At 52.2% G+C, this 13,757-nt stretch overlaps 3 protein-coding genes across 3 annotated transcripts; 2 read left to right on the top strand and 1 right to left on the bottom strand.

The window, feature by feature from the left end:
- Positions 1–1,817: 1,817 nt before the first annotated feature.
- Positions 1,818–2,654, bottom strand: PODANS_5_7755 (uncharacterized protein; the record flags this gene model as incomplete). The annotated part of the gene is made up of 1 exon (XM_001904546.1): positions 1,818–2,654. The coding sequence occupies one exon, from the start codon at positions 2,652–2,654 to the stop codon at positions 1,818–1,820; it is 837 nt and encodes a 278-aa protein (XP_001904581.1).
- An 873-nt stretch (positions 2,655–3,527) lies between these two features.
- Positions 3,528–4,550, top strand: PODANS_5_7753 (uncharacterized protein; the record flags this gene model as incomplete). Its single annotated transcript, XM_001904545.1, has 2 exons — positions 3,528–4,224; positions 4,378–4,550. The coding sequence occupies 2 exons, from the start codon at positions 3,528–3,530 to the stop codon at positions 4,548–4,550; spliced, it is 870 nt and encodes a 289-aa protein (XP_001904580.1).
- A 1,170-nt stretch (positions 4,551–5,720) lies between these two features.
- On the top strand, positions 5,721–13,722 carry PODANS_5_7750 (uncharacterized protein; the record flags this gene model as incomplete). Its single annotated transcript, XM_001904544.1, has 10 exons — positions 5,721–6,455; positions 6,542–6,787; positions 6,842–6,931; positions 6,983–7,106; positions 7,187–7,272; positions 7,334–7,784; positions 7,854–11,485; positions 11,537–11,830; positions 11,886–12,301; positions 12,357–13,722. 10 exons carry the CDS (start codon positions 5,721–5,723, stop codon positions 13,720–13,722), a joined length of 7,440 nt encoding a protein of 2,479 aa, XP_001904579.1.
- Positions 13,723–13,757: the final 35 nt, after the last annotated feature.

Below are 13,757 nucleotides of genomic sequence, written 5' to 3'. Positions count from 1 at the left end.
CAAGCATGCATCTCCGCTCTGCAGATGGATCGTCATCGACTTGACCTCTTCGGAACATGCCGATGGCCAGAGATCTGGTGCCCCTGCCATGCTGAGCTCTGGATGTTTTACTTGCCGTCATGAATCGCACTTGTCGCCTCAGAAAACCGAACGCTTGTGGCTGCTTGCCACGTCTTTGCGACAAAAAAGTTTTTGTTCTGCTGATGAACGACTCTTTGTCACTCGGTCGTGGCTGAGTCTCGCGGGCGATGTTTGCGCGTGTCGTCCGGAGGGCCCAATTCCGCCAACATTTTTGCAGAAGTTGATGGCTGCGCAAAGTGATCCCAATTCGATTCATCCCAATTGGATTCTTCCCGAGGTAAGGTCAGTTTAAGGGAAGATGGAGATGGAGACGAGGACTGTGAGAAAGGCACCGTGTCCATTGGACCGGTGACCGCTGTGAGCTAAGGTATTTTGCCTTGCAGACTGCTTAGCTTATTACGTTTATTTACCTAACCCTTACCACACGACTCAGTCACCAGTGTTTGGCGAAGGCAGATGAACGGGATCAATGACAGCCTGCCTGCCCGTTACAGCCCATTAAATGCTGCCCTTCGCGATGGTTACAGCCGCTGCACTGCTCCGTGTCGTATACTATACACGCTCACTGTCAGGTTCCCGAGGGGCCTGGACGTGTTGTTTCCAAGCAAACTTGGCAGCCATTGTGACAAAAAATAGCGGATGGAATGGAACAATGGTCACCAATTTAGGCTTCAAGAGAATGTGACAGGCGCTCCGAAGCAAAGTTGGACATTTGACAGGGAGCCACCTGTGACCTCACAGATGCCGATCGGAACGGACAGTGACGGCAATTGCCCCACTTTTCGCCGGCATTTGCAACGTCTACCGGCATTGGAGTCGGTGTTCACCGGTCTTGATGTTATTGGAGGATATCTACGTGAAACGACGATAATCAATCGGAAAAGTCTCGGACGCCAGCGTGGAACATTTTGCAAATCATGTCGTAATACACCTTTATTTGCCAGATTTGCATGGATTTGATATGCCTACCAATTTGTATTCGAGACAGTCGCACAAAGTGCATAATTACTGTGTAACATCATCGCGAACAACTTCGAAACGAACCAATGAGATGTGGTACCAATCAGAGGGAACACTAACTCCCAACTGCATGCATCGAAACATGGGGACATGAGCTGTTACGATACGCTGACGTCCTAGCAACGATGCGACACCGGTATGCCGCGATACACTAATCTGATGCATGCCGCCATGCTACTCCCCCGTTGCATCCGACATGTGCTCTTTGCGAGAATCGGATACTGTCATCAGGCCAACAGCATCAGACAATCCTCCACCACCGCTGCCCGGTTCAGTGACAGCCCAATCCGGCCGCGTTTACACCCCGAGGTAGGTACAAAGCTAAGTCTAGCAATGAGGCTTTTGTATGTCTTAAAGCAAGTCATTACAAGATACTACCAACAAGCCCTTGACCTCGCGGCCGAATTCCCCAATGGACCCCCCTACCTCCGCCATCCGGTCGACCAACATGAGGAACCCAACACATTGATTCATCGCCGTTGAATCTCATCAGAGAACTTCCCGAGTTTCCTGTCACCGAAAAGCTGAAAGATCAAGCGGGAAGTAGCCCAAGGCACAAAAGACCTCCACGGCAAACCTCGACACCAAGCCCGACAACATCCTTCTTTCCTCGATCTCGGATGCTAACAACAACCAAACAGTAACCTCCCCTGTCCTCTCTGACTTTGACCTCGGTCTTAAAATCCCCGCTATGCCACGTCCCAAGGCGTACACAATCATCCAACTTGAACACGCCGTCGGGAACGTGCAGTGGCGTAGTCCGGAAGCGCAAACAGGGTTGGGGCTGGCGAAGGCGTCGGATGTGTACTCTTTTGTGTTGGGAGGGAAGAAAGGTCTGACTTGAAAGAGTTAATAGTCGCTTCTGGCTCTTGAGTAGATTTGCCTGAGTTCCTGTTGACTCGCTTCCTGGCTGGGAAAGTGAAGAGAGACGAGACTGAGGAAGGAGAGGTTGAGATGGGAGAGGAGACTGGGGATACTCGTTGAGAGTCGTCCGTTGAGTATTGGGATTGAGATGGGGTGTCGCCACTGTGCTTGCTTGGATAGAGCGCCTCGGGTGCCGCAGGGGGTGTAAGTGGCGCGAGTCCATGGGCAGTTGAGCCATGTCGGGGAGACGCCTCCTTGAGCTGGTTCTGAAGAGATTCGATGTATCCCTGGTTCTTCTGATCTTTGTCGTGCAAGGCAATGATGGTGATATCATACGACTCCATCGATTTCTTGATGCCGGCAAGCTCATCCTGGAGGTGCCTCACTTTGCCATCATTCAGCTTCTTCTCAGCCTTCCACTGGACAAATGACTGATCAGCGGCCTCGGCGAAGTAGGTCGCCCGGCTGCGCCAGAAGTCAACTTGGTATTCGCGCGAAGGTGAAGTATCAGTGACGAATGCTTGACTCTGCATTCGCTGTCTCATGCGGGATGGATCGGGGTGGCGGACCGAAGGCCACCAGCCAAAGTCGAAGGTCTTGGTGTCGAAGCAAGCTGGGGCCAAGCCAGTGCGGTGATTAGAGGGATCGGCCAACATGGTGACTCCTTTGCTGACGTGAAATCTAGACATTATGGCAAGCTAGCTTGCTGACTGATTGAAGTAAATTGATGCTGTCGTTGAAAGGGTACGAAACCGAATGGAAAGGTTATGACAGCGACGCTGGTAAGCTAAATGGTAAGTATGCGTTGAGGATGATGATAGTCTGCGATGTCATGCCGAGGTTGATAAAGACTGAGGGGAGAGATGCAAGCAGTGTGAGGAGAGAAAAAGGCTGCTTGGCCGACGGAAAAGTGCACTGGAAGACGTTGGAGCAGCAAGAAGAGATTGAGACAGTAGCAGAAATTTAATCCTATGAGTGCAAACAGTCATCGACAAGAGGGCTCGCACTGGGAGGTTGCCGGGTGTCAGCAATCACTGAGAGCAGACGTGCATCGATACAGATGGGAGCATCTACCTACTGCCTATGGTGGGCGCAGCACCACTGCACGCCCTCTCAATCTTTCACCCTGTCAACATTTCACCCTATCGACCTTCGCCCAGTCAACCTACCTTTTAACCTGTCAACCTCTACCTAACCCTGTTGACCATCGACATTTCACCCCACCACCTACTTGCCCACCACCTTTCCAGCCCCTCCATCGGGTCTCGCCAACCACAACAAGACCTCGACCAGCTTTCCGGTCGATCTTTCCGGCTTGAGCATCCTATGCCGATATATATAGAATAAAAAAGGGGGTAAGTTCCACCCGCCTCCTATCTGCCACCAGTTTTCCTTTGTTAACCAAACCAGTCAGTAATATCTCCACATCCCGTCGTTGTAAAACCATTCGACTTGTTCTGTCACCAAGGCCTCACCGTGTCTGATAAGAACCCTTCCAACAGGGAAGTCGATGAGCTCTCAGTATCTTACCCATCTTGTTGGTCCACTGCCCTATCTTCACCATGGATCAGCTCGCTTTATTGGCAGAACAGGGGATCCAAGAGCTAAGAAACCAAATGACCGACGATAAACTCAGTGTTCTGGCGGTAAAACGAGACTTTGAATTACTTCAAGTCAGGATCAACGGGATGGAAAAGTTGATTGCCCATCGTGAAAGCTCAATCAGGTCGATGGAAACCAGCATCGACTCGCTCAACACAGGGACCGAGGAGGGGAAAAGAGAGGATATGGCTGGGGTTCCCAAATGCCAGAGCCATCAAGATCCCAAAGGGAGCACCTCAGACTATCATGAACGTCTCGACACTCGCGCTTCGCACACTGTCAGCACGCAAACTCTGACCGAGAGCCTGTTGGCGACTAATCCCAAAGCTCCCTTGGACATCCAGACTGGGATCGATCAGAAAGAGAGCCACACGTCCGCCTCAACCAACACGATCCATAGCTATGGCCCCCCGACCTCGCCAGATACGACTCAAATGTCCAAGACATTCTTCCTAAACCTCTCCGTGAGCGACCCGGATGACGAGGCAGTTGCAATGGTGCTACGATGGTGGAGCGATGAATCCATGAAAAGCCGGATGCTACAACACCAAGTCTCAGAGCTTGTGAAAGCTTTTCAGGAGTCTGAGCGCCAGGTTTCCGCTGTTCAGAGCCAAGAGCAGTGCAACGAGGGGCACATCCAGATGTTGCAGGAGCGTATGAGAGGATTCCATGGCCGCATTCCTCACACAGGTTAAACCACCACGAATCGCCGCCGTGGTTACGTCTAACCAGGGAGGTTTACTAGGTACCTACGTGCGTAAGTACTAATAGCGATGGACAGGATGAGAGATGCCAGAACATGAGCCACAGTCAGAGATATCAATGAAAGAATAAATCATTACTGTGCTCAAAACACAAGCCCGGAGAAGCAAACATGGAGGCCAAACAGCATCGATTGCATCAAACAGACGCAGCCTGTGGAATACAAGACAATGGAAACACCCACTGATCACAATCACCATAGTGACCCATCAAAGTGTTAGTCTGTTAGCTCAAATCATGAGATGAGCGATTTACCAGCCACACACAGGTAAGACTCCTGTCAGCTGTATCGAATTATTAATATTACGCCATAATTCCCATTACTGTTAAGTCTCAGCCCTGATATCCGACCATCTCAAGCCTCGGCCCGTCAAGATCGCGATATTTCTTTTCTTTGATAACTCAACAAATCCAACCGACCTCTCTTGATCCTCCACCCACTAGGCAGTCATCAACACAAAACCTTGAGATACAATACTTCTTCATTCTCTTCTCATCAGCACCCACCGACTTCAATCATCTCTCTACCGTCTCTCTTGGCAAGGTCATGACATCCCATCCCTCGGTTCGATCGACACCAACCCTGCACCATTCGTACCCACCGTAACACCAAGGGCCCCCTTTCCGGAATGTACATGTACGCCTTGCCAAACTTCTGCTCCAAAGTCAAGATGTTGAAAAGCAGCTACGTTATTAATATCAAGCCAGGTCGAAGTTGCTGATACTACTGGAGAGAAATGAATCAGGATGGCAAATGAGAAAGAGAAAAGCTGTTCGCATAACATGCTGCTACGGGCGCTACTGGTCTTACCTGGGTGACGCAAGGTATTACAAATCACAGGTAACACAAGCCGACATGAACACAGGTTCTCTACATTTCTGTTGTGAAACCTCAGCATCAAGATAATACGGAAGCTAATTGTCCCTTTTCGGACTAGATCTCCTAAATTCCGAGCCAAAACCTGCGGTCATCATGCAGAATGTCATAAAACCCGTGTTACTACTCACCTTGGCGACCCAACAACATTTTGGAACATCTGATCGCATTCCATAATGTCAAGATAAAAGGCTAGGGATGTCATGCAGTCCAATCAACGGCCATCATCGATGTGATAGGCAAGCACATAACCTGCTGACTGCAGAAGAAGTCGCCATTAGATCATGAACTTTTGACATTTCACAAGCTTAGAACTTGTGCCAGCTCTTCAGCCACAGGGACGGACGCCGGCAGATGCGAGGGCACGATGCGCGGCTTCAGTGGCCATGGATGAAAAAGCAGGGACACCCTCGTCAAGACACATATACCGGGGATTCCAAGGTCTTTCCTCTTTCAGCTGTGGACGCCAGGCCTTTCCCAACTGCTTCTTGACCAACGCTGTACAGACTTCATCATGACCGACGCCGTCACTAATACCCATCCAGACACAAGCTCTGAAAATGGGAACCTGCTGTTGAGATCCTCAGAAGGCGGGAACACATCCACCACAACCTCCCTCGAAACTGGACCCACCACTCCCCCTTCCTCCAACAGTGACCCTCTTACCTGCCAGGCCCCCATCGCAATCTGTGGCCTCGCCCTCCGCCTCCCAGGCGGAATCAACGACGCCACCTCCTTCTGGGACGCCCTCTACAACGGCCGCGACATGCGCACCCCTACCCCCAAAAGCCGCTTCAACGCCCTCGGCTTCAGCAAAGAACACAGCTCCGTCGGCCTCGTCCCGCAACACGGCTACTTCCTCGATCATGACATCGCCGCTTTTGACACCTCTTTCTTCAGCTGCCGCAAGGCCGAGCTAGAACGAATGGACCCCCAGATTCGCCAGCTCCTCGAAGTGACGAGAGAATGTCTCGAGAACGCGGGAGAGACCCAATACGGAGGCAAGCGAATTGGGTGCTACATTGGGACCTTCGGGGAGGACTGGCTGTTGATGCAAACCAAGGACAGCTTACAGGGCGGGAGCGGACACAATGTCGGTCATATGGATCTTTTGCTCGCCAACCGGGTGTCCTACGAATTTGGCTTGAGTGGGCCAAGCATGGTTATCAAGACGGGGTGTTCCGCTTCGTTGGTTGCTTTGCACGAGGCATGTCGTGTGTTGCAGGCTGGCGATGCGGCTGCTGCTGTTGTTGGTGGGTCAAGCTTGATCTTGACGCCGAAGGGGTACGAGATCTTGACTTCGAGGGTATCTTCTCGCCTGAAGGATCTTGCAAGCCGTTTGATGCCGCGGCGGATGGGTATGGGCGAGCTGAGGGGGTTAATGCTGTGTTTCTCAAGAGACTTGATGATGCGGTTCGGGATGGGAACCCTGTTAGGGCTGTGATCCGGGGGTCTGGGACCAACGCCAACGGCCATAGCCGCGATGGTCTCATCTCTCCGGATAGTGCCACGCAAGCTGCTTTAATCCGGTCTGTGTATGAGTCTACGGGATTGGATGTCAAAGACACGGGATACATTGAGGTAAGCGAACCCTTTCAGACTCGCATGTGACGATGCTGATCGGTTTTCTTGCAGTGTCATGGAACTGGAACCAAGGAAGGTGACCGCAAAGAAGCCATCGCGGTTGCCGACGTCTTTGGCGGCGCAGGGATTCTAATGGGCTCAGTGAGTGTGCCTCCTGAGAACAACAACGCCTTTTGTTCTGACACTGCCTAGGTCAAAGCAAACGTCGGGCATTCCGAAGGGGCGTCTGGCTTGACGAGCTTGATCAAAGCGGTCTTGACGCTGGAAAAGAAAGTCATCCCGCCCCAGATCAAGTTCCACAACCCCGCTCCGAACAGTAAGATTCTCGGTCAATAGCTTCTCTCTGGTGACGAGACTGACGAAGCATAGTTCCTTTCGAGCAAGGTCGGTTGGAAGTGCCGATGAAGCCAACCCAGTGGCCAGTCGACCGATCAGAACGAATCAGCATCAACTCGTTTGGAATCGGAGGGGCCAACGCTCACGTAGGTGCTATAACTTCCGTGGCAAGCCCTCTTGATCGAGATTCTAATCTTCCATGAACAGGTGATTGTCGAGACAGTCAAAGAATTCTGCCCAAGTCTGGTGGCAAGCCTGATCGATGAAAAAGCTCAAGACACCAGTTCCCCTTCGCTGCTCCTAGTCTCCGCCAACTGCCCTTCCTCGCTGAAGCAAAACATCGACAACATCACCAACTACAACCACCAGCACCAAGACAACCTCAAACATCTCAGCTACACTCTAGCCTTACATCGGGAGCATTTGAGTCATCGCAGCTTTGTCATTGCTGGAAAGGATGGACCTGAAGAGCCAGTACCAGCCCGTAAAGCAGACGCCCAGCCACCCAAGGTTGTGATGGTTTTCTCCGGACAGGGTGCTCAGTGGCCGCAGATGGGACTAGAGCTACTTAGAGAAGATCCAGAGTTTAGGAACGACATCTCGGTCATGAACGACGTGTTGCAATCCTCGGAGAAACCTCCGGCATGGTCCCTGGAAGGTAAGATCACTGTCCCAGCTGACCCATACCGCTAAGATAGAGAAGGACAACTGACTCCCTGTCGTGTAGATGAGCTCTCGAAGCGGCCAGAGGAATCCCAGATCTACGAAGCTGAATTCTCTCAGCCACTCTGTACAGCGCTGCAGCTCGCCTTCGTTCGGTCTCTCGCAAGGAAGGGCATTCACCCGGATGCTGTGATCGGTCACTCCAGCGGAGAAATAACCGGTGCTTATGCAGCAGGAGTGCTAAGTTTGTCAGAGGCTATCATCATCGCATACTACAGGGGCTTTATTATGAAGGAGAGCGTCCGGCCTGGTGCTATGGCCGCCGTGGGCTTGGGATCAGAAGATGTGACCCTATCCCTGGCTGATGGTGCAACAATTGCAGCAGAAAACAGTCCAAACTCAACAACAATATCCGGCGATATACCTGCTGTTGAGCAGACCATGTCGGCTGTCAGGAACGCATTTCCTGAAGCTTTCTGCAAGAAGCTAGCAGTCAATACGGCCTATCACTCGTCTCACATGAATGAACCCGCTACTCGATATCTGGAGCTTCTTAGACGAGAGCTTCCAGATGCCAACCAACAACGGAAACCAACTATTCCCTGGTACTCAACTGTTTCGGGAGATCTTCATGAGGACCCCATTGACCTCTCGTACTGGGCAACAAATCTCACCTCCAAAGTCAAGTTCCTTTCTGCGGCAAGATCTGTGATGGAGAGCCTTCCCAACTCCGTTTTCTTGGAGGTTGGACCACACTCTCAACTGAAGGGGCCACTGCGGCAGATTGTCACCCATAAAAGCGTTGCGTTCGAGTACATCCCTACGGCCATTCGCAAAGAGAACTCCAGCAAGACCCTCCTCACAGCCTTGGGCTCCCTTTGGCAGCATGGACTGACCATCGACTTCGCCTCATTCCTCTCCGGCAAAGTCCTCCACGATCTGGCACCATACTCCTGGAACCACTCCACTCGTTACTGGAACGAAAGCCGGATCAGCAAAGATTGGAGGCAAGCAGAGTTCAGCCGACATGCCCTCCTCGGCCGCCGCATTGAAGAGAGCTCTGGCCTCGAACCCTCCTGGCGTAATCTTCTCGACGTAGAAGACGAAGAGTGGCTTGCTGACCACAAGGTCAAGGGTGACATTGTCTTCCCCTTTGCCGGCTATGTCGCCATGGCGGGTGAAGCAATCCGACAGCTGACAAAAGTTGAGACTGGATACAGCCTGCGGAACATTGTCGTGCACACTGCCTTGCTGCTTTATCGGGGGAAAGCCGCTGAGATTGTGACTTCTCTTCGGCCACAGCGGCTGACGGAAAAAGCAGACTCGGGGTTTTATCACTTTAGCATATCTTCCTTTACGGGATCTGGCTGGATTAAGCACTGTGAAGGCCTGGTAAAGCCGGCGGCCAAGCGCTCAGTGAAGGCCGAGAATGCTCCAACTAGCCTCCCAAGAAAGGTATCCTCCCAAAAGATGTACTCCAGCTTTGGGAGAATCGGTATCGAGTTCGGACCAACGTTCCGCAGGCTCAAGCACATCGAAGCATGTCCCGTTAACACCCATGCTATCGGTCAAGTAGAGGCTCCACTGAACGGCCTGAGGGAGTCTTCCTACCACATCCACCCCACCGCACTGGACGCATGTTTCCAGATGATACTGGTGGCCATGGCAAAGGGAAGCGGGAGGAACATTGAGAAGCTGGCTATCCCTTCTTTGATCGAGGAAATCGATGTGCACGCCTCCCTTACCGACACAACACCGTTGGCTGCCGAAGCGAAAGCTTCCATCGACCCAAAACGCACCGAGGTAAACGCTCGAGGTCCTGATAGTAGTCTTGCCCTTCGAGTTCGGGGCTTCAAGGTCTCGCGTCTGGACGACGAGGAGAAGGTTGATGTCGACAGACACGCAGCTTGTCGCGTAACATGGCATTCGCATGTGGACTTTGTCAAAAAGGAGGCTCTCATTATTCCGCCAAATACCCCAGCCACCATGCCTAAGAACAGACTTCTGGTTGAGGAGCTCGCGCTGTTGATGTTGCTCGACATGGAAGAGGCATCCCGCGCCATGGAACCAGAGGCTGAACACCTGAAGATGTATAAACTGTGGCTTCAGCGATGTCGCCTCGGGGCACTTGAAGGTAGGTACCCTGTCCTCGGCAGCGAAGCTGTGTCCAATTTCCTCGGCCTAGAGACATATGACCGGAATACCGCCATCAAGAGTCGATTGAGCACACTTCAGGACCGCTCCCCAGAAGACGGTATTTGGAAAGCAATGCAAAGGGTCTACATGAACACCGAGTGGCTCTTGAAGGAAGACATCACAGCCATTGAGCTTCTCATTCACGACGGTCTACTCAGAGAACTCTACCGAGGCATGACCTTTGACGTTTCCCCTTTCGTCAAGTCTCTCTGTGTGAGCAAACCCGGACTCCGCATCTTAGAAATCGGCGCCGGCACTGGTGGAACCACCTCAGCAATCCTCGAAGGAATCGTGCTCCCAGGTCAAAAGCCCCCTTATGCTCAGTACACCTTTACCGACGTATCCGCAGGCTTCTTTCCTGACGCTCAAGCCAGGTTCAAGGATCAACCGAACATGGAGTACAGGGTACTTGACGCATCTAGCAATCCTCTCGAGCAGGGCTTTGAACCTCAAAGCTATGATCTCATCGTGGCTGTCAATGTCATCCATGCGTTGCCCTCGCTGCATGAGTCCCTTTCTGGACTTAAGACTCTCCTACGACCAGGAGGTCAGCTCCTATTGACAGAAATCTGTGGTCACACCTTTGTCCCAGGATTGGTCTTTGGCTATTTTCCCGGCTGGTGGCTGGGGGCAGCTGACGACCGCAAGTGGGCACCGCATGTGTCTGTTGCACGTTGGGACACTGAGCTGCGGGCGGCGGGCTTTTCAGGGGTTACAACCACGGTGCTTGACGCGGCTGAACCTTTCCACATGTGCACCACACTGCTTGCTCAAGCACCCCCGGTACATCAGCTTGCTGAGATCGCTGCTGGAAAGATTGCTCTCCTTCACGACGATCCCGATTCACCGGTAACCAAGAAGCTCATATACGGCCTTGAGTCTGACCGCTACGAGGTCCTTAAAGTGAAGCTAGGAGAGGAGCTGCCCCCAGACATGCTTGTCATCTCAACACTGGACCACGAGTCGCCCTTTTTCGAGGATATCTCCCCAACCCGATTTCAAGCATTCCAACGCCTCTGCGAGGGGTACAAGTCCGAAGAGCTTCTCTGGCTGATGCCCCTGACGTCCTCCCCTGGATGTGAGAATCCACGCGCAGGCCAGACCCCTGGAGCATTGGGCGTCTTTCGCAATGAAAACTCACTCCCGTTTTTCACACTTGAAATTGCAGACGACGAGCCAGATTTCGCGCGGCTTGTGATAGATGTCTTGAAGAAGATTGTGGAGCGGGACGACGGGCGTCGTGTTGAAGAAGACCACGTGTTTGTTGTTCGAGGGGGACTGGTGCAAGTACCTCGCTTGGAGTCGATTTCTATCCTTACAGACACAACTACTGAAAGCCATTCGTCTGTTTCAAATACGAATGCCATCGCTAAGCGACTTGAGTTGGGCCAGGTGGGGGCGCTGTCTTCACTTCGTTGGAAGACGTATCTTGTCGACAGTGACGGTCTTGGCCCTGATGAGGTGGTGCTTGAAACCAAAGCTGTTGGGCTGAATTTCAAGGTAGGTCATTTGTGCTAGTTCGTCATGAATCCTTCAGCTAACAATCGTCAGGATGTTGTGGGTGCCCTAGGGTTGATCGACTTTGGATCCGGCGAGATTCCGATTGGCGTCGAAGTGTCAGGCATTATCTCTCAGGTTGGAGCGAACGTCAAGCATCTTGTCGTTGGTGATCGAGTGGCAGGCTTCAACGGAAACGGTTGCTTCTCGACACACGCTGTCCTCCATGGCCTAAACTGTGTGAAATTCCCCGACGACATGCAGTTTGAACAAGCGGCTGCTATTCCTGTGGTCTATATTACAGTTTTCTATGCCCTCATTGAAGTGGCCCACTTGTCAGCCGGTCAGGTAAGTTGTCCAGTTGGACTCAAGCGAGTCGCTCAACATTCCTGACGCTTTATAGACTATACTCATCCACTCCGGATGTGGCGGCGTAGGACTTGCTGCCATCCAGGTCTGCCAAATGATCGGTGCCGAAGTGTTCGTTACCGTCGGCTCACAAAAAAAGGTCAACTATGCGATGGAGAAGTTTGGACTTGCTCGAGATCAGATCTTCAACTCCCGTGATGATAGCTTTGTTGAGGGAATCATGCGAATGACCAAAGGCCAGGGCGTAGACGTCGTACTAAACTCTCTTTCTGGCCCTCTCCTTCATGCGTCATGGAAATGCGTCGCCGAGATGGGAAAAATGATTGAGCTGGGCAAGTCGGACATCTTAGGACGCGGAACACTTGACATGGAGCCGTTTTTGCAGAACAGATCGTTTGTTTGCGTTGACACAGCAGCGTTGGCGCTGAAAAGACCAGCAATTGTGCAGAGGTGAGTCAACCAACTCCAAATAGGCCGAGATCCAATATCTTCTAACAATAATTAGGTCACTGAATCAGGTTTTCCAATGGATGTCTGAAGGGAAACTGAGGATACATGATCGACCCCAGACCTTTGATGCAGACGAGGTGAAAACAGCATACTGCTGGCTTCAAGACGCTGATCACATTGGCAAGGGCGTCGTCAAACTGCCGGACAATCTCGACACAATTATGGCCGCACCGCTGGAGAGAAGAATCTGCCAATTCGACCCCAATGCTACGTATTTGCTGTCAGGTGGTCTCGGTGGATTGGGCAAGTCGATAGCAACCTGGATGGCGGAGCGAGGTGCTGGGTGCATCATTTTCTTAACCCGAAGCGCAGGCATCAGTCAACACGACAAGGACTTCATCGTGGAACTGAGAAGCCTCGGGTGCCTTGGCATCCCCGTGGCAGGATGCGTTAACAACATGCAGGATGTCAAGCGTGCAATTGCTCAGGCGCCTACCCCCGTCCGGGGTGTGATGCATCTGGCAATGGTTCAACGAGAAGCTCCAGGAATCACTTTAAGCCATGAAGACTGGCAAGCAGCCGTGGCTCCAAAAGTTGATGGCGCATGGAACCTGCACCATGCTCTCTCTGACATGCCACTCGACTTTTTCTTGATGACAAGCTCAGCTTTGACCATTGCCCATCAACCGGGAGAAAGCAACTATGCGGCGGCCTGCACGTTTCTCGAGTCCTTCTCTCATTATCGGCGAGGGCTCGGTTTGCCATCCTCGGTGCTACTGGTTGGTCCGATCTCTGGGGCCGGCTTCATTGAGGAGAATCTGGCAGCGATGAGAAAGGTCCAAGGATCTGGCTTCCATCTCTTGACAGAGAGGGAATTTCTTGATTTCGTGGAGTTCTCAGTACAACACCAAAGACCACAGAGCGGTGGCGATGAGCTCCAGTGCAGTGATGATGGTCACATCGTCATGGCTGTTCGTTCCGAGGCGCCGTTATCAGATCCGAATTGCCGGGCACCTTGGCGACGAGATCCGCTGATGGGGTCTCACCACAACATTGTTAGTGAAGCAGAAGCCGGTGTATCAAAAATTGGCACTTCCCTCACCGCGGCGGAAGAGCTGGCTTTTCGGGCTCGTGGCAATCTGACTGTCCTGGAAGAAGCGGGAGCGGCGGATGTTTTCGGTCTGGAGATTGGAAGACGAGTTCGAGCTATCATGATGTCGGACGATCAGGATGTAGATGTTGGGCAGACGCTGCAACAGCTAGGGGTGGATTCTCTGATGGCAGTTGAACTACGTCGTTGGTGGAAACTGACGTTTGGCGTTGAGGTGACGACTTTGGAAATCATGGGTGGTGGCACGTTGCATGATTTGGGCACTGCAACCATCGAGAAGATGAGGAGGTTGGTGGACGAGCAAGCTTAATGGGAGGCACCTACATGCTGGTAACTACCTATAAT

This window comes from Podospora anserina, chromosome 5 (assembly GCF_000226545.1).
Source record: "Podospora anserina S mat+ genomic DNA chromosome 5, supercontig 9".
In the NCBI taxonomy this organism is placed as follows: domain Eukaryota; kingdom Fungi; phylum Ascomycota; class Sordariomycetes; order Sordariales; family Podosporaceae; genus Podospora; species Podospora anserina.
Note: the sequence above shows the minus strand (reverse complement) of the source record. Positions and strands in the feature narration are given on the sequence as shown.